The sequence below is a fragment of the Sinohyriopsis cumingii genome, chromosome 6 (genome assembly GCF_028554795.1).
Source record: "Sinohyriopsis cumingii isolate HCF-2022 chromosome 6, ASM2855479v2, whole genome shotgun sequence".
Taxonomy (NCBI): Eukaryota; Metazoa; Mollusca; class Bivalvia; order Unionida; family Unionidae; genus Sinohyriopsis; species Sinohyriopsis cumingii.
Genome location: NC_142966.1, coordinates 68,324,184 through 68,349,357, shown reverse-complemented (window position 1 = coordinate 68,349,357; position 25,174 = coordinate 68,324,184). Strand labels below are relative to the sequence as shown.

Genomic DNA, 25,174 nt, shown 5'->3' with positions numbered 1-25,174 from the left:
GGTAAAAACCTGGAAAAGACCTGGAAGTTTATATTTAGAAAAGCATGGGAACTATGGGCTGATCTTATTGCCGATCAGGAGGCTGAAATTCTGATCCTGTTTTGATTAGACTTGGAATCGATGTTCATATCAAGTTGGACAAGTTCAGTCATTGGCTGGATTTATGCATATTAATGATGTTGCATCAAATTATGAGCTTGTTTCAACTCAAGTGTTTCAACCACAATGTGCCATTGCAGGATTTGACAGTATTAAAAATATGAAACAGATCATGTTGAGTATATTCCACATTCATGTGAAAAGAAAAAAATTGGTACTTTTTGTTGATTTTCATGATTCACATGCTTCCATTCACATGATTAGACCATGACATTGCACTTTTTGCAGAGCCTGCAGAGTTTTGCTAAGATGTAGATTGTAACAATTTATAACAGATTTTATGATCCTCGATTCAAAGTTAGGCCATGAACGTGATAAAAAAATGACTGCAGAGGTGACAGCTGTAGTCAGCAAGCTGGTAAAACCCTCCAATGGCAAGATTAAACAGAAAGTAACATGACAACAGATTGGATTATAACTGTTAAATAATGCAAAGAAGAAAACATTCACACACTATCAACAAAAGACTGAAACTTTACAAAGACTGAGGACTGTAATATCGGAGTGGCATAACATTGAAGGCTTTGAAATGGCTGGATTCGTCACATTGGAGAATCATAAAGAAAGGAAGCTAATTTATTTGGCTTTTCATTTCATTAAAAGATTGACCCATTATAGCCACACAAATGGCCCACTTCTCAAACAAAGGGTTTCAATTGGTCTCATGTTTCTTAGACTTGGCAGAAACACTGCACTCTGGAAGCCTTAATTATGATTGGACTTGGATCAAGCTTGGAGTGTATGGTTTTATCATCAGGATAATGGACATGATAAGAACTGAATGAGATGCAGATATATTACTGAGGTGATCTTGTGTCTGGCTGAAATTATTACCACTTTTGAAACTTTATTTCTGATCTGAGTAAACGTTTCATCAAGTTGTTAGTTTGGTACAGTTATGTGTAGGATCAACACATGATGATGAGATAACCTTGCTACTGATTAGATGAACTTGTCAGCACCTTAGTGGCTATATCTGATATTATTTTTATTTAAATGTTTGTAAATAGGCTTACATCACCTAGATAGCCAATGAGTTTTATTTTGAGCAATTTATACGGATGTAAACAAAATCCAGTGTTGGAATAAGTATTGACAGCAAACATACTACTGAGTCAGATCTCTTGTATTTGTTTGTTTGGCAGATGTCAACCAGGTGTTTGTTTGGCAGATGTCAACCAGGTGGGTGATATTAGTTCCACTTGGTCCTTCAGTTCACCTGCCCATAAAGCCATCTGAATTATATATCATGGGCTATTCATCATTTGTTGTCTGCTATGTGCTGTCAACAGTTCCCATTTTAAACCTCACTGGTCTACTTCCAACCATATTTGACAAGAGCAATTTGGCATTAAAACCATTCACTTTTATACAAATGATGCTGATCTGCTGTAGAATATGGCAGCTATTGCTAAAAAAAGAAACACTATTAGAAAATTTATAAAGAACTGCTTTCCAAAATGTCTAAAACATTTCACAAAAATCCCTGGCTTGAAGAGTTTTTAATGCAGTACAATGATAAGAATTGGCCAAGTATATCCACTGTTACTAAAATAGACAAATCTTCAAGCAGTTTCTTGAAATTGCTTGTGATATTTTGTCCAAAATTTGATGGGAAGCATTCTAGCTTTTCAAATTTTGCAAATGACACCAATCCAACATCAGATATCGATGAAGATGCAAAGAGTAGAGGAGACTTGAAATATTTGTTTTCATAACTTGCAATCAGTAGAATGGGAAGAAATGTATGCAGAACACATTTCTTGGCTAACTGCTCTTGCACTGGGAAGATATAAAACTGGTTAAAGTTCTTTGACCTCTTATTAACAAAATAAATCATTATCATTTGACTTTACACACCCTGAAACAGGTGCATTTACTAGTGAAACAAACTAGAATGGAAACAGAATGCTTAATGAACAGGCTAGATTAGTGAGGGCATTTTTTAAAATAGAAAACGGAGATAACAGATGCAACAGTAAAGCAATAAATGATAAAGTAAAATTGATCAGAATGTGAATGCATTTCTTTAATGAAATTGAAAATTGATTGCTTTTAGGCTGCTACAAAATTTCCATGGTTGAAGACCCTTTTGCAGTTTAACCTCTTTGCACTGACAGACAATTTTTCACTTCTTTCAAGCAATGAAATTGTTTTTATCAAGACTCATATTGATGTGATGACCTCATTATCAAGGGTTGTATCTTCAGTAGAGTTTTATTTGAATGAAACAAGAAATGAAATTTGCTGACACAGCATCTTCTCATTTATTCTTCTTGCAGTTATATTTTTATTTATTGTAAATTCATTGCTGTCTTTTGCATTTTATTCATTGGTAGTGTTATTAAGGCTCGCTTTTAACCAGGAATGAAAGCAACCCTCTTCTTTTAACACTAATGAAAACAGAAAATCCTAGATCGGGAAACAAATTTCCATTTTGTTCCAAATGAAAATGATCACTGGATTGTCATCATACTGTGCAAAAATTCAAGAAGGAAATTGCCAAGTATTTTACTTAGAGTTCAAATGTCAAGGTTACATGCATTTGGGAGGAGACAGTGACATTGCATGTAGGTCTAATTAATTGTGATTTATTATTTTATTTTTTAAATTCCTTATGATTGCACTTGGAGTTAAATTATCTCCATGCAAATTTATGTAACAGGACACTTAGCTTGACATCATTAATTCTTTTTATACATATTCAACTGAAAATGTTTAAATAAGTGGAATTTTTTTCCTGACACAGCCTGTGTGAAAAGAAGGTTGTTTAAGTATATTTTATTCAATATGCTGATACATTTTTCTGGATATATTGCAGTTGTATGATGAACCAGAACAAGAGGGAGCATCGGCATTGGCATGAAAAATTTACCAATATTTTGAGAATGAGGCAGTAAAAAAAAAAGTGTACGTTTCCAGGAAGAGGATGATTGTCTAAAACAATTCTTTTCCATACTACTCACTTGACTCAATGGGTTCTTGTTTCTGACATGCCAGCATCCATTTTTGAAGCAGAATGCTGCCAGGTCAAGTTATTATTCAAATTTGTTTTCAATACATTCACAGTTTATTTTACTTTAATTTTCTTTTCAAGAACAGTTTTAGCACAGAACATGACAGTGCTCCATGAGCCTAAAATAATGGTGTTAAAAATAATTTCTTGCGGTGATAGTACACAATATCAAGTACATTTTTGGGGGGCACTGTATATCAGTAGGAATCCATGTCACATCTGTGTTTTGATTAGATATATGTGAGCTGCTATCAGATTCGTAGTACTTATCTGAGATTCAGACCATGTTCATAAGTTTAATTATATGACATCCATTGGTTGTAATTTGTAGAAATCTTCCAAGCACTCCATTTTTATAGTTTACATTTAAATAGAGATGTTTTTATCCTACTTGACACATTAAATTTTACCTTGTGACACAATTGTACATATTACACAAAGGTTGCCACATAGCTATAATTCCATGCCCTCAGTTGCTATATAAGGTCAAAATATTGACAGCTTATTGGGTTACAGGATAGTTAACATAATTTATTTATTGAGTATATTGTAGTTGATATTATATGATTAAAGGATTAAGAGTTTATGCACATAATTGCTCAATATGGCATAATAATTTGAATGTATGAACAAGAGAGGTTTTTTTAATTAGTTGAAAAATCTAAGTTTTATTGTTTGAATATTTAATATTGTATACTATAAGTATATATTTGAAATATTGGTTGGTACTAGGTGCTAACTGCTGTGTGATTCAAAATAAGTGGAAAAGAGACTTTTATGCCCATTTATGTATATATAGCATCTATGTATTTGTTTGTCTTGTAAACCATTCCATGACCTGTTTGAATATTCACCCTTGATACATTTATTAATTCTGTCCAGCATGCACGCGCACACACACACTCACACGTTCCAGTAAAATACACTTCAGGCCACTTTTAATGTAGCATAGTCACACATCTAGCAGTTTAAATTTTGTATAGGTTTCTTATGAACTCTGAGTAGTAATCAGAGTATCTAGGCATAAATTGTTTTAAAAAAGTGCCTTCCCAGGATGCTGTGTGTGTTTATTCATCCATCTGTCTGTCCATCCACAATTTGGTTTCTGTATAATAACTTTACAGATACACTCTTTAGGACCCTACTTGATAAAATTAACAGAGCTGTATAGATGTCATGTTTCTCCATTTGTCCATCAACAGATTGATTACTGCATAATAACCTGACAGAATTGTTGGATTTAACATTTCATGTGTAAGTTTATATTGATAAGACATCAAATGAGTTTGATTTCCAGTGTTCTCACATCATTTAATGGAGTTAACAGCTCATGATTGTCTACCTCCTCATATTTGTTTCTGCTAGTTTAACAAGGATTTTTGGATTACAAGCATATTTGATATGCAGCTCTATATATTTGTTAAACCTTGTGAGAATTCAGTTTGGAGCATTCCATGACTTTTGTACAAGATGTATGATCCTGCATTGCTATTCTCTGGACTTTTGTTTCCATAGCATAACTTCACGAAGGATTTCAAGTAAAGTTGCAGCTTTATGTTGATGTAACCTCAAATGTTTAATTTACAGGATTAAGCCTGATGGTTATGTCGTTCTGACTTCGGGTTTCAATAGCAACTTGACCAAGGTATATTTGAAGTACACTTTTACCAGGGCTTGTTAGATTTTAACCAAATGAGACTTGCTGCTTTTTAATTACAAAACCTTGAATGAGTTTGATTTCCAGCATTCCATGACATAATTGACAGGAGTTATGGCCAATTGATTGTCTACCTGACATTGGTTTATGCAGCTTAACTTTAACAAAGATTATTTTATTTGAACCAATAAATGGCATTAAACTTTATATTGATGAGACCTTGAATGAATTTAATTGCTAGCATTCCACGTTTTTACTTAGAAGAGTTATGGCCCCTGATTGCCCTACCTCCTTACAGTGATTTCAGCAGTATTACTTTACAAAGGATTGTTACATTTAAATAATATTTGGCATGTTGAGTTATATTGATGAGGCTTTGGATGAATTTAATTTCCAGTGTTCCACATTATGATTTAGAAGAGTTGTGGCCTCTGGTTGCTATTGTCTCAACTTTGGTTTGTGTAGTACTACTTTACCAGGTGTCATTGGATCTGAAACAGATTTGGCATGCAGCTTTATATTAAGGAGATCATAAGATTATATAGAGGAGTTGTGATCAACTTGGTCTCATTGTTTATAAAGCATACTGTTCATTGAATGATCATAAATGAATGTGTTGTAGGAAATCCGTCAAATCAGGTCACTCAGGTTAAGGTTTATGTTTTAGATAAAACTATTTTCATACAGAAAAATGAAGAGTATTTCACTGGTTTGGTCCATTATAGATACTACCAACCATCTTTTACTGACTTATATCAATGTCATTTATTGGTTCAGTCATATTGTGCACTGTTTGTTTTCTATTGGCAACTGAAATAGGATTTTCATAGTTCTCTGATAACTGTTTCATTTATATCACGTGCTGTTTTACAATGGTCTAGATTCTGGTTTTCTATAAGTTTTCCTACTTTCACATTCTTATGGTGGTGAGCAAAAATGATTAAGCACATGTTGTCATGAAATGCTTTTTATATATGTGTTCAAAGAGTTCAGCACTGTATACACACTGTTGTAGACTATCAACTTTATCACTGACCTTGCCATTAATTTGTGACCAGATCATAAAGAAAACAAAGATATGTACTAAAGCATTCTAACAGTCTATCATTGTTGTTCAGTAATGAAGACTGGAAAACAAAATGTATTTGGGGGGCCCAGAGTGGCCGAGTGATCTAAAGTGCTTTCCATTACGGATCACTGCCATCTCACCTCTGTCTACGTGGGTTCAAGTCTCGGATTCAGCTAATGTGGGTATGTGAGAAAGCTTGCCAGTAGCTTCTCATGGGTCAGTGGTTCTTTCCGGGGTTTTCCCGGGTTCTTCCTCCACCATTAATACTGGCGCCATGTATAGCCTATCGTGTGCTGAAAAATGGCATTAAACCCTACTACAACAACAACAACAAAATGTATTTGTCTTATGCAGGGTCATTGTAGGGCAGGTATACAGAAAAGCATCCAGGGCGCAAAGCCTGAGGTGTGTGTGTGTGTGCATTTCATTGAGTTTTGCGTTGTTTTGTTTGGGAGTGCAGGGTGTGTGCACTGAAGGTGTCACTCAGCTGGGGCACCATTTATTCCAGTGCAGACTTGAGACAGCCCTCATCAGCATCATGTTTGTGATAATAATGGTTAACATAATGAATGGCATAAAATATGTAAATGTGATACCCCTATGTTCTGTTAAGTTTGTACTCATTTGCATTGTTATTTAATTTAACGCAGGTGATCTAAAATATTGAAAAGCGTATCTAGAGAACATGTTTTGATTATTTATTCTTAAAACATTGGAGGAAGACCCTTAAATTTATCTCAGATACTAAACATGAAACGTGATTTTTGGAGTTCATTGCTGACTTTTACATTACGAGAGATGAATCATAGATTCTAAAAGTACTTTGATTTTAGGTTGGCCTTTTGTGCTCTAAAGTTTTGAAATTCCAGGACTGTATATACCTGAATTGTAAGACTTATTTTTGTCAATTACATTATCTGGTTCTGAATGGTTGAAATATAACTTTCACCCATATATATCCATGGCCATGGGTGGCACATGTCCAATGACTGTTGCATAACACACATTTATATAAACAGCTGACTAATCCATTAACCAGTAAGTGTAAATGATTGCATAATTTTCTGTTTCTTGTTTCTACTCTTTAACAATGAAACCATTTGATATTAATAGATGAAATTTGTATACTTATGCATTGTCATAAGTAGGTGTATTGCTTACCATGCAAGAATGTGTACATATGTAGTTCAGCTCTTCCTGGAATTCCACCAGTGCACAGTCATTTGGGATTTGGTTTTCATTTTGGTTGGGTGTTTTACAGCACAACAATGCAAGTAGGTCATTTAGTGTTGAGGCGGTTGGAAAAAAATCCCTTCCCCAAGGGCACACCATGAAAGCCAGCCTGGGCTGATCTACTGGTAGGATTCAAACCCACACACTATTGGTCACAAGTCCAGCATGATATCTATTGAGCCACCATAGCTTCTCTGATTCTGGAATTTGGATCCGTCCCTGGTTATGAAGCTGGGGTTGGGTGGGTGAAAACACTTAGATATATGTACATATACATATATGAGAAAAGCATGAGGATAACACTGATTTGCTGCAGACTTGATTCAGTTAGTCATATGCACTTTTTAATTTTATTTTTGAAAGCTGCTAAAGGAATTATGTTATGCCCATCATTCCAGCCATCTGTTTGTTACTAAAAAATATTCTGCAGTCATTCAAGTTGCCATCATCTACAGTTACCAGACTTTGTGGATGGCTTCCACTTAGTGTCAGGAAGAACCCAATTACTTTGGGGGTAAAAGGTCAAGGTCACCATGACAGAAAGAAGAAAAATGATTTCCAAATACTGACTAAAGTTCTCCAAAATCAATAGTTTCCAAACTTTGTGGATGGCTTGCACGTGGGGTAAGGAAGAGCCCTATTTATTTTGGGGTCTAATGGTCAAGGTCATGGTACCTGAAGAAGAAAAAAATTCTGCACCATGACTTGTGTTCTCCACCATGTACAGTTACCAGACTCTGTGAATGGTTTGCACTTGGTGTAAGGAAGAATCTTCTTGATTTTGGGGATGATTGGTCAGTGGTAAAGATAATTGACTGAAAGAAAAATGCTGTGCATTATTTTGATATCTTTGCATTTGTTGTACAGGTATGTATGCTTTTTTTGATATCTTTGCATTTGTTGTACAGGTACGTATGCTTTTTTTGGCTTCAAAAACAGACAGTCCCATGTGCACTTATTTCCATGTATGTCATTTCAATCAAGATTATACAGTATCTACCTTTGAGTGATCTAGTCTTGTTCATCAATGATATGATGGAAAAGATCTACATGTGTGCAATTAAAATCATTCAGAATCGTGTCTATTTGGTCAGTTTAATGATATCTGTTGTTTCCTGTTAATGGAGACCAGGTTGTAGTAATGGGGGAATATTCCACTACTAAAAATTATCTTACAACTTGAAGGGCACCAGAATTTGCAAATCCAAACTGCTTAGGTATTTGCTGTACTCTATACACCACAATGGTAAATTATTGGATCTTCCAAGAAGATGCAACTTTCTTTCCCAGGGTCTTTCTCTTGTGCAAATTTCCATTGCAAAGTGATCAAAGCTCAAAGCCTGATGGATGAATGATGCTAATTATAACAGACATAGTTCATAGTAATATTCATCCAGGCATTACTGCCTTCTTCCATCACTTTAATAATCTTACCAACTTTTACTGATTTACAGTAAACGTTTCTCCAGATATTTTGTTTGCACACAGACACACTCAAGCCAAAATTGATAATTATAGTCCATCTGCTTTAAGGGTTGGGTTTAATATGTTCAGTTTTATTTAATTCTAGGATTACATAATGATCAGATTTCTGGCTAAAGATGGCCCAAAATAATGGTCTAATTATGTTATCTACATATTTATTTTGTTCATTGTTAGGGTGTGTATAATGCTGATATGGAATACATTATATCAGTACCATGCTGGTCAGCTGAAATGGACTGCAGTTATTTTATTTTTTTGCCTTAAAGTTTTCTTCGTTTTTTCATCTTCAAATTTATAACTTTCTAGTGTTTGTTCTTTTGTCACATTTGTATAAAATATTGTTTGTTTTGTTTTAGTGGTCTTTTTTTTCCTCATAAGCATAATTGTAAATAATGGTCAGAAAATACTTAATTGCTTTACAAATAATCTGAAATATTAGTTGACCTGAGAAGATTGTATTTAAGCAGAATAAAGAAAATGGGTTTTTTTTTGGGGGGGGGGACACCAAATAACTCTCCAAGGATCTTTAGATAATGTTCATGTTTACATTCCCAGAATGGTACATCTTAGATGGAGTTTTCTCACAAGAATGTGTTTCACTGTTAGTGCAGACATTACAAAACAGGCCTTTTTATTACACATTTTATATTAAATTAATGTTTTCATCTACTTGCTGTTTCATACCACTCTATTTTGTTTGTTTTGCCTTTTGCAAACTTTGAACCCTGTTTAAAGATTGTAGGAAAGCTATATTGGATTATGTTTACATGTAACAAGTTAGAATAAAATGTTGGCAATTTTAATCTCATCTGTGATGCATACCTAGTCTCAAGTATGTAATGTAATTGGTTTTAGTTGAGACCTGGAAAGTAAGACACGGTGTCGGCTAAGCAATCAGACCCTAACCTTTTCTTGTCTCTACCATGAAGCATAGGTGAGACACAGTGTAGGCTAAAAAATCAGGCCCTAGTCTTTTTTTTTTCTCTGCCCTGAAGCATTGTTGAGATGGTGTAGGCTGAGTAGTCAGGTCCAAGTCTTTTTTTCTCTTCCAAATGTAAAACATAGGTGAGATGATGTGAGCTGAGCAGTCAGACCCTGTCCTTGTTTGTCTCCCCCATGAAGCAAAGGTGACACTCGGGTATCACTTTTCTAACAGCATTGTTGTATTTGGCCTGGCATCAGTGTTAAGTTTTTGTATTTAACTCATTTTCTCCAACACTGTTGCATTACGCTTATTGAACCCGACTGTTGTATTTATTGTGGAAGGGTACTGCTTTTCACAGATGAAAGGTCAAGGAGACCAACTTGTCATGCCCCATGCTGTGTATTTTGAGTATGACACAGCAGAACAGAGATGACATTGCATACTGCAGTGAGCTTGATTTGAAGATTTATGCCAGGTACCTAATTTGTGTGGATTAATGGTGTGGAAGATGAATTGTCGATTTTATACTTTTGTTACCAAAGTATTATATAACAGAAATACTGTTTGGTCACATACCATTTCTGTCGTCTGATATCTGTTATTCACTGCATATTTGAGCACATGTAAGTGAAGTAATACGCTTTCTGATTGGTTGCAGATCAAACCTTTTCATGAGTAAAATGAACAAAAGAGTGTCAGAATTAGGGCCAAGTCTCTAGGAACTGGGAGAAATCAAGGGTACAAGCCTGGTTGTATAAAATGACTGGTCTTGTTTAATGCAGAGAAAGTGCTGTTGTGTGTGTGTGTGTGTTCTAGGAAAAACGGAATATTACACTAACATTAACATTCACAAACTGACCCGCTATGCAAGTGATATTATGCATACTTAGGTGCTTCGTTTTTTTAGTTGCAGCAGGGTTTTTCACCCTCTGATTTTTCTTGAGTTCATTGAACTGGAATTTGAATCCAACGAAAATATCCTGGAAACTTCATTGAAAATTACTTTTTGTCTTAAAATGGTCTGGAATTTTATGTTAAAAGCTTAACTAAAAATTTTGCTAGAGAAAATAACATTTTTCCACTGAAACTTTTCAGTGAACAAGTTTGTAATGATCATCACATTACATCGGTAACTATGGTTGAGTCTGGAAGCGATTTTTGCATAAATCATTTGGTGCAGGAACCCTGTTGCAGGTTCTTTGAAACATGATTCAGCAGGCTAGCTCAAGAGATCTTGCTGATTCCTTATTTCTCATCTCTTTTTTTTCTTCAGAAGTTTTTAGTATTTCTAGAAACTGCACATTTATACTAATGTTTAAAGTTCCTGCTGCATATTTGTTTACTTCCTTACTGTTTATTAATGGTCAGAGAATATTATGTGTAGTAATTTCCTACACAACAGAAAACATACATGTATATTAAATTAATTTTACATGGATGAGAATGAGGAAGAATGAATCACTGCACAAAATCTGAATTATTTATTAAATCTGGGCATTCATATATGTGATTATATGAGGTTCAGTCATTAATGACGTAAACAATATTGTGTCGTGATTTAAAGCTGTTCAATTAACTAATTACAACCTCATGATGGAGTCGTTACTGTTAAGTGGAGAAATTATAAAAATTCATACAATATTGTCCAAGCTTTCTTTGCCTTGCCTGTGACAAAAGTTGCAAAATGTATTGAAAAAGATTGTATGGGCAAAGTATGGTTTGTCCTTCTCAGTCACCCATCTGCATGTTCATTTGCCCCCATTTTTTATGGCTACATTTGCAGCTTGCATCACTGTATCATCATCATGTTTTGCACATTAATTCACCACGGGAATGTATGTGACTGGTTTGCAGTGAGGGTTGTAGTCATATTTAAAATCAAACCTCTTGCAGACAAAATAGAAGATTCCCATCCCATGTTATCTTTCATTTCAGGTTTGGAGTGTAAGTCTGAAGCATTGTTAGTGATATGAAAATTTAATTTCTGGAGTATAACAAGATTTCAGCAATGCCAGTATTTTTTTTTTAAATGTTACAAAAAGTGAGCAGACGCATGTATGCACACAATCTGATATCATGACTGTGGTATAAACCGACTGTGTTAAAAATGTTTATCCATGTATATATGAAGTCCTGTATATCTGCATTGTACTATTTATAGTCTGTATTATTAATATAAATTAATGTAAATAGAAGTAATTAAGTTATCTGTTACAGAGATGAGAATTTGAGACAAATCCAAGTATATTAATAAAACACAAGCAGAATGTTTGTTAGCTTTTTGACCTTCATTTTCATCCCACATGTTAATGGCTTTACATAGGTATAACTTTCCATCTTATTTGTGAATGGTACTTCATGGATATCAATTTTCATCTCACTTGTGAGTGGCATTACAACCGTATCAATTTTCATCTCACTTGTGAGTGGCATTACAATGGTATCAATTTTCATCTCTCTTGTGAGTGGCATTACAATGGTATCCATTTTCATCTCACTTGTGAGTGGCATTACAATGGTATCAATTTTCATCTCACTTGTGAATTGAGTTACAAGGGTATCAGGTTTTGTCTCATTTGTAAATCATAGTCAAGGCACAAGAATAAAATATTTGAATGTGTGCTGATTATTGTTGTTGGCGTCGGTGTAAGTGTTTGCATCAGCTGTTTCTCTGATACACTGTATTATTGTATTACAGTCATGAAATTTAAAGGGTTTAATTTGCAAATATGTCACAGTGACCTATTTTTCATGCTTAGTGATTACATAAAGTTTTTGTATTAGCTCCATTTGTCTGATACTGTAGTATGTACAATCAAGAATGTCACAGACTATATAGCGGGTTGTTTGTTTTGCAGTGAGAAATGACTTTTGTAAATGCTAACCTCCATAAGTATTGGGGGCAAGGGCAGTCATGTAGTGTTCTAAAGGCTGGGGACAGACTATAACTAGCAGCCAATGGCCAATTTGTGGGTATGATTAAAATTCTAAGATTTAGCTATAAGCAAAGCAGTTATCAAGTTGTTATCTAAAATACCAATACCTTTTAGAGCCATATGATTTGTTTCTCAGTTATAGAAAAAGGTACATTTATGATTTCTACAAATTTGAACTCTGTCCTTCAAACATTTTCTTCAATAAATCCATTTAAAAACAAGTTTCCCTGACCTTTACAATGACAGCTTTTGTGTAGGTATATTTCAACACTCCCTTGAAGGTAAATAAACAGAACATAAGTAACACATTATCTAACAGTCGCCTCGATTATCCAGTGATCACAAGATAGATATTGCTAATTATCTAATTTGAAAAGGTGGTTTCCACTTAACCCTTAAGAGATCCATTGAGATGGCACATGTATATCATGTAACTGGCCAGTGGATCAGCAAAGATTTGGTCAAAATATTTGTGGAAGAGAAAGATATATTTTCCATTAAATACTTTTAAGTGGAACCAAATGCACTGCCTGTCGATAAGCAATAATCTGTGGGAAGCACTGCAGTACTTTATATTGTATAGCACCAAATGTACCTTCTTAGTTACTTGAGACATGACCAATACTAAACATACCATTCTTGGACAGTTGATTGAAACCTGGCCAATACTAAATGTAACCTTCTTGGACAAGGAATTGAGGCATGACCAAAAAGAGGGTCAGCTAAAAAATGGATGGCAAGCAGCTTAAGAGTCTGATACAACAATTAATCAAGTCCAATATATTTACAAACAGCAACCATACCATTGAAATTTTAAACACAATTATTGGAAAATGAGGAGATGATCTGTAAAGCCTAATGTGTTTAAATGGTTATAAAAGTGAGATAGATCTCGATAACAGATGAGCCTGTTCTTTGCTGCATATTGGTCTGATTAATTCCCAACACTTTGGATTTTCCATTGCTTACCCTGTAACAAGATTTCCAAGAAAAATACGTCCAACAAAATAATCTCTGCATCAACTCCTGTGATTCCAATGTGTACTCCATGGTGAAGGATACTTGCAATCAACTTACAAAAGAAATGTATTTTATTTTAAAATTTGAAAACAATACGCATACTGTTACCAAGTCTCATTTAATTTTCAAATTTCAAGAATATGTATCTCAATAAACAAATAGACATTAATAACATGATCATAAATTTGAATATACAGAATACTGTATGAAGTAAACACAGAGAAAATATAACATGAGGAAAACAAAGTGAGAATACTAGACGGACTTTAACAGATTTCTGACCAGTAATGAAAAAGCATGTTAATATACATTGTAACTGATATTTATATTCAGGAGCTACAAATCCTAAAATAAATTCATTATCCTCCAATAAGATGCTACTTAAATCTTGGTTTTTGAAGTTTAAAAAAATGTCACAACAAATTAACAAAAATCTACAAAGTAAGGGTGCCTATAAGGGACAGATGCTCTATTGGCCCTAAAGAACTTCCAATATCATTCATCAATAATTTTTTTTTAATTTTCAGCAGTTAAGTAACACAGTTGTAGTCGTGTAGGACAAAGTAAACATTTATTAGTCTTGTTGAAAACCCTTGTCAATATGACCATCCAATCTGGATTGATATGATCATCAGTCTTGCTGGCATAAAAAGATTTTAAGATGGTCACCATGGTGGCCATATTGAGGGTCAGTTTGCATCATTTTTATTTAAGACCAACTAAACAAAATAAGAACTGATGAAATGACCATATCAGAATGACTTTCCGTGACTTTCCGTTTAAGAGAAGTAGTGATAGCCATGGTGGCCATACTGGATTTCAGACTGGCACCATTTTAATTCAGGACCAACAAGATATCATAGTCTTCTGCTGAAAAATTATATGATGATACAGCTTTCCATTTTGGAGAAATAATGATGAGATTTTCAAAGTGGTTGCCATATTGAATATCAGATTTGCACCATTTTTATGTTAAGACTGACTTGATATCACAAGTTTTTTTAGTAAATACCCCATGCTGACATAACCATTCATGAAAGAGAAGCAAGGACAACATTTTACAATATGGCCACTGTGGCAGCCGTATTGGATGTCTGAGTGGCATCATTTTCATTTAGGACCAAATAGACATCACAAGAGGTGAATCAATATATTTTGTTCAAGAGTAGCAATAGGAAGATGGTGGCTGTAATGGAAGTCCAAACAGCTTCATTTTCATTTAGGATCAACTAGACAGAATAAGAGGTCTTCAGGTGAAAACCCCATGCTGATACGACTATCCATTCAGGATCGACGATAACAAGATTTTCAACATAGCCACCACAGTGAGAATCATTTTCATTTATGATCAACCATACATCTGAAGTCTTCTGGTGAAAATCCCATGACAATATGACTTTCTGCTCAAGAGTAGCTGTGATAAGACTATCAAGATGGCTGCTGCGGTGGCCATAATGACTGAGTTGTAGTTTTTATTTTAAAGCAACTAGACTACAGAATGAATCTGTATATAAAGTTTCATGGCAATCTTCCATGTAGTTTAGACAGAGTAATGATAAGAAACTTGTGCTGAAAAACAGTCCAGTACAGCTAAATCAAGTCTTAAATCGGGAGGAATGTGTTCACTTCACATTAGTACTGATAGAAGTGTAGTTGAACTAAGTGTACAAATGCTGTTGTTGTTGGGTTTAACGCCATTTTTATGGGTCAAGGTTTGTAAAACTCAATGTTCTTAGTAGGTAGGTTTCAACGTAGGAAGATACAATCTTGAAAATGGATCTCTGTGGTAAAATATTCTTCTATACAACACTGAAATACATGATTCAGTACAAGATCTTTTTCTCAAGTTTACCTTTCTTTCTCCCAAGAAAAGACATAAAAAGAAAAGTGAAAGATCATGAACATTATGCTTAATCCAGTGTGGTTGGACACTGGATGCAAATTCCAAAAATGATTGCTATATCAAGGTCATACCAAGAACGGCTCGATAAAACATGACAGTATCTAATATTTGTGTCACAACCCATAACAGAAGTCTATCGTAAACAAATATATGATCTGTTTACATTTAATGAGGCAAAAGTGAACCATACCAAGCAGGTGCTGATGATGTCATGCAGCGTTCCCATCATTCACAAGCGCATACTAGAAGTTAGCTCCCTTATGCAGTTAATTTTTCCCAATATGATCACATTTAATAAAAGACGTGTCAGATCATTTTTCAGACTCATTTAACCCACAAAGATTAGTGGTACCAATACAACAGTTAGGATAGGTTTTGAGAGAATCATTATGGTCTTTGTAGATTTTAGTGGCTACTTCACTCTGACAATGCATGCTACAATGTAGACATTTGCATTTTACAAGCCACAGTTTTTATGCACGTTTTGACCAAATCAGGCATGCTTTTCTTACGGTATGTACACTTCAGGCATTCTGTTAAACATGGTATTTTAGGGTTATGGTCATATAGTAAACACTATCCCAAATTTAAGTCATATAGTAAGACTATCCCAAACTTTAGTTACATAGTAAATACTATCCCAAATGTTCAGATGAATAAAACTGATAAAAATGTGACACTTTCAGAAACTTCAACATTCTTACCACAATGCAGTAAACTTAATAGTAAGAGTTAAGCATATCAAAGACCTATTAGCAATATTATACCAAATGTATTGCTGAATACTGCAACTGATGTAGAAGGTAAGTGATGTTCAAAAACTTTAATGCAAACTGCTCAACACAGTTGCTGTTGTCACTGGCAAGCAGCAAAATAAATTAAATCCATGTCTTACTTCTGAAAAACTATACTACTTAAGCACACAAATTTAATCGATGTAATTATATATGCAAAAACCAAAACCTCAAGAAACATCAACAAAGTCAATGAGTAGCACAACTCTGATAACTGGATTTCTTTTTTATTTTTAAAGTATATATGATGAGTTTCTTTTACTAACATCCTCTCTTTCTACATTCAAATTAAATATTTAACACTATCATGCACAAACAAAATTGCCTCGGACCTGATTATTCATAAAATAATGTATACAAGTGAAATTATTTCAAAATATAAAAACCAAAAACTCCCAATGCCTAAGAATGATGTTCTAATTAACAGGGGAAAAAGTCTGTTTCATCATAACAGTAGTTACTTAATGGACAAAATATCTGAATAAGGATAAAAAATTGAGTATGTTCCAACAATCGATGCATCCAACAGTGTACAACAGAGCAAACCCAGAACTCCCACCACATAACATACTGGCAAATCTCAGTCAAGAATTAGTTATACACAGGAATTCAATCAAACTGTGGACCATGATTTACTCTGGCATTATGTGATGGCAGCCTTGGAGTATAAAAATGGATTTAAAGGAATTAAACTTTAATACTCTGGACTCTGAATATATTTTAATACAAAGCAGCTACAATAAACAAATTAGGACTTTCCATTCTTGTCTGCAACATTAAACTGGACAGGTGTCAAGTAATAATTAAACAGTTCAAAATTACTGATGTAATAGAAAATCATAAAGTTCTTTAAAAGCAGGTAATAGGGAATTCTAAGCAAAACCAACAGTAAGTATATATTATATATATATATACCATTTTCGTCTGGATGAATATATTGTTGCAATATTTTTTCAACAAAATCTGACTGGTTACAATAAATGGGACAGATTTTGCATTTGTTCAAGTGAACCACTGTAAAATAGTTGATACGACACAATTAAATTAATAACACACAAGACAGCAGTCTGTCTGAATTTCTAATATCAACCACACTCCTTTTTCAGTTGTTTACTTGAAATTATTGATATTTTTAAATACATTTTGTGCTTTAACATCAATTTTGCTGGTTTTTATAATTAATGATTACTCTTCTGTTCACTTATTTCAAAAAGGTTGTGGTTTTTTGGCTAATTGCAATTGTGGTGTTCCGTCAGTCCAATTAGAATGAAATTCTCACATACCTATAAAATAACATCCAAGATTAATTTTGGCCACTGTAGAAAACTCAATTTGTTCCCAATGAAATTGGACAGATTTTTTTGCTAATTAGTACTGCTTTGCCACACATTAAATTAATAAACTGAGCATTTTGAGTTTAAAATAAAAATTACTAATCAAACAAATTTTATCCTCAAGTATCTATTCCCACTTCATGTATACCAGTTATGTGCTCACCATGGCAATGTTCAAAAAGTAAAGAATCAGGAAAAAAGAAAAATATGGATTTTAAAGTTAAAATTATGTTGTTTTATGATTGACAGTCTTCTATTATAATTACAACTCGAAGTATGGTGAGCAATTCGATCACATAAATATCTTCTGCTTGTCTGCCTCTTCCACATCCCAACTTAACCCCAGGATGGAAAAAAAGCCTATAGTACTGAATTGAAAACAACCGAGAAAAACTGCCCACATCTTCAAGTAAAAGAAAGGCCATAACTCTTACAAAAATCATTCAAACACAATGACCAGTAAAGCTGCCAAAATTTTAGAAAACTTCTACTGGGTACCCCTCAATCCTAACAATCAGAACACATGATCAAAGGGAAATTGTTTTAAATGTGTACAAACCTGAAGTTAAGTCAACATTTTTTGTTATTATTTCTCAGTATCCTATAATATCACTACAGAGTCCGAGAATTCATCCCCATTTTCTGAAAAAGTTCTGACATCATTCCATCATCATCTAGTAAATGTTATGGTCTAGTTATCATAAATATTGTCTAACTTCCTTTCCTTGGTCTCAATGTCATATGCATCTACTTATTTAGAGACTGAGCTTGAGCTTTATACGTAACACTTTGATTATACAATCTGTGACATCTATCCAAGTTTGCAACTCAACACATCAGTTGTGCAGCAAGATATAAAAAACTACCTTCTTTTACTTGCCACTGTACCACACTCATGGCACAAATCAAACAGTTGTCATATAGGAAAACAACCATTGGGATTAAGGTCAATTATTTACTGGAAGAGGCAGACCTCTGCTTGGCACTGAAAAAGTACATCTATTTTCAGTTCAACTAAATGAATTGTCATCTTGAAAACAAATTAAGTGCTGCCTTTACAAACACTGACAGAAAACTTGTACAAGGTAAATGGATACCCTACTGCCCATTTTATTAACCATGTTATTATGTCATAGGTACCCAAGTAACCAGATACCTGTTGGCATCTACACTAACCAGTATGCACATCTTTATACCAAAAATCACTGAAATTCATTAATAACTGCAAGATTAGTTCAGTTCAGACGATTCTGTCATATACTGCATCGAACTGTAACTGAAATCAAAAGTACTAACACCTGTCGCAAAAATAGCACGAGTACAACTACCGGTCAATATGCACATCTGATGATGATGATGACCATAATATGTAGTAAGTTTCATGTAAGTTTCAGAGCAATAAAAAAAATACTGCAATAGCAGAGAGGTGTCATACACTACATTCAGGACAGTCATTACTAAATCATGGTAATACAGTGATTTGGCGAAATGTGCATTCTCAGAAGACTACCATAGCAGGTACCAAGTTTCACAGCAATCCATGAAAAAATTCAAGCCAAGTTTTGTTATCAACATTCTGTAATATTTTACATCAAACTGCAAAGAAATCAGGGTAATAACAATAACAAAAACTGCAGGGGCAAAGTGATTAACTGAAGTGCCCATATTCTGACGATGATGAAAACGTGTACAAAGTTTCACTGAAAACTGAGACCAGCTGCATACACACCATCAAGCTCCAACCTCCAAATGGAGAATAAATAAACAAATGATTACTATGATTTGTTGAATAATGCATCTTCATATGACGCCCATAATATGTACAAAGTTGCAGAGGAATCACCCAAAACGCATGATAATGACAACATATTTAGTTTATAAGATAAAAAGGGCAATAATTCTAACACTGAAAGTACAGTCATCTGTTCATATGCACATGATTCAAATGATGACAACAGGTGCACGACTAGAAATCTTCACAAGATTCTGTCATACTCTTCATTCAGAGGAAATTGAAAAAGGACAAACTCTTATAAAAACTGGAAGCACGACAATTTGTGAACATGTGGATCTTCAGGTGATCATCACGATTACCAAGTTTCACAGCAATCCCATAACGACTGCAGGACTTGCTGCATTCACAAGACTGATGATGGAAGGATGGACAGATTGATGGACAAAAATTACCCTTCTAATGCCAGGGGTATCAAAACATACATAAATTCTAATCATTAGATTGACTCCTGAGGATATTTAATATAGAACAGTATGTTTGTGTAAAGAAATAAAATGCACAATGTGGAGATCTTTGAATTTTAAAAAAACAACAACACAAAGTTCCTTTGAAATGTGCAATAATAGAACAATCTTTCCAGTCTAAATGAATCTATCTCTGAATAATGGCAAACATAGGTCTGATTTAAATCATACACTAGCCAATGAATATTAACACAGCTTTTCATGTCAGTGCAACTAAAATTCTTCACTTACATGAAAATATTCATATATCGAATATCCAAAAACTGCAAGTTACGTGTACACAGATAATATCCACGCTGAATACGGATAGTTTATATGATACAAACTGAGTAAGCAATATATGGTATTACAGAAACAACACCCGAGTAAGTGTATGCACTGAAAGTTAGCCTTGTGAATATGGTCCCTGGCCTCAATTTCACCAACAGTTAAGTTTGGATTTCAAAAAGTTACTGTATTTTGGTATTTATAATACACACTTTTTTAATAGCTGCCAACACAAATCAGGTATTTCTGAAATAATGAATTAATTGCATTGTAACTACATTAATAATAGCCTAATATAGGAAATAACTAATGCTTACAAACCTCAATAAGAAAAAGTAATGCTTACAAACCTCAATAGGAAATAACTAATGCTTACAAACCTCAATATGAAATAACTAATGCTTACAAACCTCAATAGTCCTGTTCTCTGTTTTAATAGTGTAATTTCATCTCAACACTATGATGGGGCACTACGTAGGGTTAGATTTTTAAAGAAAAAGATTTCCCCCCATTTTCCTCACTGGTTATACTGGCTATTGAAAAAGACCTTGTATATTTTGGGTATTGTTAACAAGAACTATTAATTCCCTTTATTTTGGTGTATGATTGATGTGTGTAATATGGGTTATAGAGTACATGGCTTGATCTTACTTCAGATATGCATCTCTAAAGAAACTAAATTTTGCTTGGTCATTTTCACTCCCTGGACTTTTTCTACATTTAATATATGTGGTAATTCATTCACTGCACTTTCAGAAGCTGGTACTGTCTAGTCTGGCAAAAATTCCTTTTCCGTATTTTAATACTTGCTAAAGATAGTGTACTTCAGATTAATTCAGGTTCATATTTGAGCACAAGGGAGCAGTTATTTTAATACCTGTTTTCTTAGCTCATGTACAATTACCAAAGTACAATATCCAGAGAAACTTCAACTACAGTACATGAAAGTAACATAGAGGTATACCGATATTCCCTAAATTGTGCATGACATAAATGCTCAATTTGCACCTGCCACCCTCTCAGAAGTTCAAAATATCTGCAGAGTGCCCTCTAAGTAATTTCTGTTCTTTGACTGGAGCCAAAATATTCATGCAACACAAGCAAATTGTTCATCTACTCTGTCAAGAATACTATTAAGCTGTACAAAATACCACATTATAGTAACATGGTGAAACTAGCATGTAATTTATTGTATTATTTACTTTTCTACGGAAAATAAACTTGGTTTTTTGTTTAAAATCTCTTCATGAATCGCAGTACTTAATACTTCTTTGTGACTTTACATTGATCAATGTTTCAATTACTCAGCTTTGTGTTTTTCAAGGTAGTCAGCACCAGCAAATACTCCAATGTGCTAAGTATATGAACAATGCAGCGACTAGATTATTTTTCTTTTGAAAATAAAATTGGTTCTACATTTCTAATCTTAAATCACAGTATTTGATGCATCACAGAGACTATACCATGATCTAAGCTCAGCAGATTAGAACAGTATTTTCAAAGGTAATCTGTGCTGACTAAATATGCTTTTCACTTCATGCTTAGTCTAAAATTGGGGCATGCATTATACATACCAAAATACAGTAGAATAAGAGTTCAGCTGTCTGATCACAGGGATTTGTATTAATGTGTTTTTATTACATATGCATGTAATTAACACCTAATTACTGATTACTTTAAAAATACATTACATAATGTAAGACAGACTTATTTAAGAAAGTCCCCATAACCGGATGAGATCTAAATCTGACCAGAGTTCTTATATCTGACTGGAGTTCTTACATCTGACAGGAGTTTTTAAATCTGACTAGAGTTCTTACATCTGACTGGAGTTATTAAATCTAACTGGAGTTCTTAAATCTGACTGGAGTTCTTACCAAATTAATGTCTCTGGTGTATACTTAATGTCACTCGGGTAAATCTGGGGACTGGAATCTTTCAAAAACCATCTTTCTACTTTTCAAAACCATACCAAATAACAAGTACTATACTCTTATATCACAGTGATCAGATACCCATAAGGCATCATCTTTTTACAGCAGTGATCAAAGAACCATAAGGCATAATCTCCTAAGAAGGATCAATCCTATTGCAGTGGCCAGAATGACAATCAGGATAAATGAAGGAGTCCATATGGACTCCCTGGCCTGTACAGGAAGCTCGGCAGTTTGTGACACTTGTCTGACAATAATGGGTTGGCCTGGGGAACTACCTTCTAGTCTCCTCTGCCTGACCCTACTTGAACCTCCAATTTCTGTCTGCTGGACTTCTTGAGCAGTACTGATAACTTCTGATGTAGCTGACTCTGCAGTTTCTGCTGTCGTAGAAGTAGTTGTGGATTGTATTTCTGCACTGTTAACATTGGAAGATATGGAAGACATAATGGAAGTGGAGGTCTGTCCTTGCTGAACATTTGGCTGTTGTTGGTGTTGTTGTTGTTGCTGCTGCTGCACTTGTTGGACAGGTTGGTGCCAATAAGAAAATGGAATTGGAACTGATGGACCACCTGCTTGCCCCATCATTGGAGAGAAAGGTGGCAGCACAGGGGATGCAAATGGCATTGGAAATCTTGGAACTCCTGCCCGACCACTTGCTGTCTGCTCCCACTGTTGCATGGACTGAGGAAATGGAGGAAAAGGAAATGGAAATGGGAATTGAAGGTTTGGAGGTTGGCCATTTTGAGCAGGAAACTGGAATATGTTTGGTATCGATGTTGCGGCAAAGGTCTGGTTTGGTGCCATGGGTGATGAACCTGAAGAAGGAACCTCTGTCTGTGGCCTAGATTCATTTGTTTGGCCACCATTCTGTCCACCTTTTTCCTTTTCTCCCTGAAAATGTATGAGATAGAAAACTTGGAAGTTAAAGATATCAACCATTTAAGATGTCGGAAGATCTGCACAACATGATTTATAATAATATATACACATACAATAAAATTACACATGTAACAACATTATACATAAACTAACATAACACATAATAACACTACACATACATGAACACATGCAGAAAACATGGATTATCATTCTGAATATAAGTTGTGTGTGTGTGTGTGTGTGTGTGTGCGCATTATAATGCATTTACTCAGCTCATTAACCAATAAAAATTACACACATAAAAACAGACATCAGAATGACAATTGTAAGAAATCCCCATTAAGCTATTAATCTGATAAAGAATATTTTCTAAAACAGCAATTCATTTATACTCTTGTTGGAAATTGTATGGATATTTACCACAGGCCAAAAGCCTTGAAATCTGGGTGTTTCTCTATTCTGACTTTAGAGACAAATGAAACTATTCTCTATTAATGAAATTCTATAACAACAAAATAGTATAACTAACAAAAGTACCATTATATGCCCAAAACATGTTTAAGAGTGCTCAGTGCTGGCACCTGAAGAGATTACAAACCAATTGGTCTCAGTGGCCTGACCCTTTGGTCATTATGCCAAACAAAAATCAACCAAATATTTTATCATATTTTCAAGCTCTTCTTCATCAAATCAAGCCTCCGTTAAGAAAATTGACCCCATCTTTTAAATGAAAGGAGAAATTTCCCCACAAAGTTTTCAGTTCTTCACTAGATCTTGGCACTTCAAGTCGTTCACAATGTTTGATCAAGGAAGAACAAAAGTTATGCATAAACACAAGATTTCTTTGTACCACAATGACTTTGACTTTTGACTTTCTGATCCCCAATCAACACCCCCCTAAGTGCAAAACCTCCACAAAATTTGGTCAAGGTATGTTGTCTAGAAGTAAAGATCATAAAACAAGAGTCTCTTGAAAGGACTGCTACTCTACTGATAGAAATAAGACCATTTCTTGAATATGTATGTAAAGTTTCATGGCATCCTCAATGTCTGTAACCATTATAACTAACAACAATTTTTCTTATTTCAGTCATAGCTATCTTTACCTTTGAAATCCAAAATAACTAGGCTTTTTTTATACCCATCATGCAAGTCATCCACAAACCTTTGTGAAGGTGCATGGTCAAGAACCAAAATCTCTGTGCAAACACCATTCTTCTACTCTCAGAAACAGTAACCTGACCTTAGACCTTTTGATCCCAAATCAATGAGTTTCTTCCCTTTCCCAAATAAAAAACCATCCACAAACTTTTATCCCTGCTACAGAACTAATGTGTTTATGTAGAAACCATTTTTTCTTCTTTCAATAAGTGACCCTGACCTTTTGACCCCAACATTTACAGGTTTCTTCCTTCACAAGCTATCCATAAAATATGTAAATATTATTGTGGAAACCATTTTTGTTCTTTCAGTCACATTAACATTTAACATTAACACTTCTGACTCCCAAATCTAAGACTTCTTCCTTACCTTAAGTGCAAAATAACCAGAAAATTTCGTCGAGATATTTGATGTAGAAAGAGAAATGCAAAAACATTCTTCCCTGGGCTTTGAATAGTCTATGTACTGAAAACTGCCATTAAACCAAAAACAATTTTTCTTCCTTCAATCAGTGACGTTGACCTCTGACCCCCAAATCAATAGGTTCTTAATTTCCACAAGTGCAAGCCATCCATAATGTTTACTGTAGGTGGTGGAGCTGCTGTGCAGAAAAGATATAGGCATCAGATAGATGGGGCATACAGACAACATAAAAAATGCTCTGCCTTATGGCAGGTGCACAGTAAAGGTCAAGGTCTTCCTGTCAAATCCATGATCAATGAATTGTCTTAAAAAACTTAAACCAAAACCTTAACAAACTCCTGATGCCATTGACATATAAAAGGTCACAGCTATGACTCGCTTCTGACTAACACAGACTCAACAAATGAAAGCTATTACATGGTAACTGTCTGCTTTCTCACTGATAATCGTGTATAAAGATGGTATTGAGGGTTCACAGATACTGCAATCTCTGAATAATAGGTGCTTAAATGAAAATGAGCATAGATCACAAATGACTGTAATAGTCTTCCCCTTTTCTGGCCATGAAAGTATGTGTGTGATTTGGATTTTTAATGAAGCTTTAACAATTTTTCAGTCATATCGCTAAGATATCTGCAGTGTGGCAGTTTATAGTGATGTCTAGCACTGGGGCATCATGTCGCAGACGTGTAGCATCATGTCCCAACCAGTCACATT

General features: G+C 34.5%; 2 protein-coding genes across 3 annotated transcripts in view; one reads left to right on the top strand and one right to left on the bottom strand.

Moving 5' to 3' along the window:
* LOC149797136 (mitogen-activated protein kinase kinase kinase 4-like) overlaps positions 1 to 11,815 on the top strand; it is a 116,956-nt gene extending 105,141 nt beyond the window's left edge. The window contains exon 25 of the mRNA XM_089961807.1: positions 2,981 to 11,815. Coding sequence (XP_089817933.1) covers positions 2,981 to 3,025 — 45 coding nt within the window. The 3' untranslated portion in view covers positions 3,026 to 11,815. The remainder of the gene's footprint in view (positions 1 to 2,980) is intronic.
* Positions 11,816 to 13,599: 1,784 nt separating this feature from the next.
* The window catches only part of LOC149797135 (uncharacterized), a 33,259-nt gene continuing 21,684 nt past the window's right edge, over positions 13,600 to 25,174 (bottom strand). The window contains exons 7-8 of one of the 2 annotated variants that reach the window (XR_016421775.1): positions 20,468 to 22,885; positions 13,600 to 20,378 (exon numbers count right to left, since the gene is read on the bottom strand). Coding sequence is in view for 1 of the 2 variants with exons in the window: in XM_089961808.1 (XP_089817934.1) it covers positions 22,103 to 22,885 (783 nt within the window). In the remaining variant the exon portion in view is untranslated. Of the gene's footprint in view, positions 22,886 to 25,174 lie in introns of both variants that reach the window. The other variant, XM_089961808.1, reaches the window with a different exon arrangement.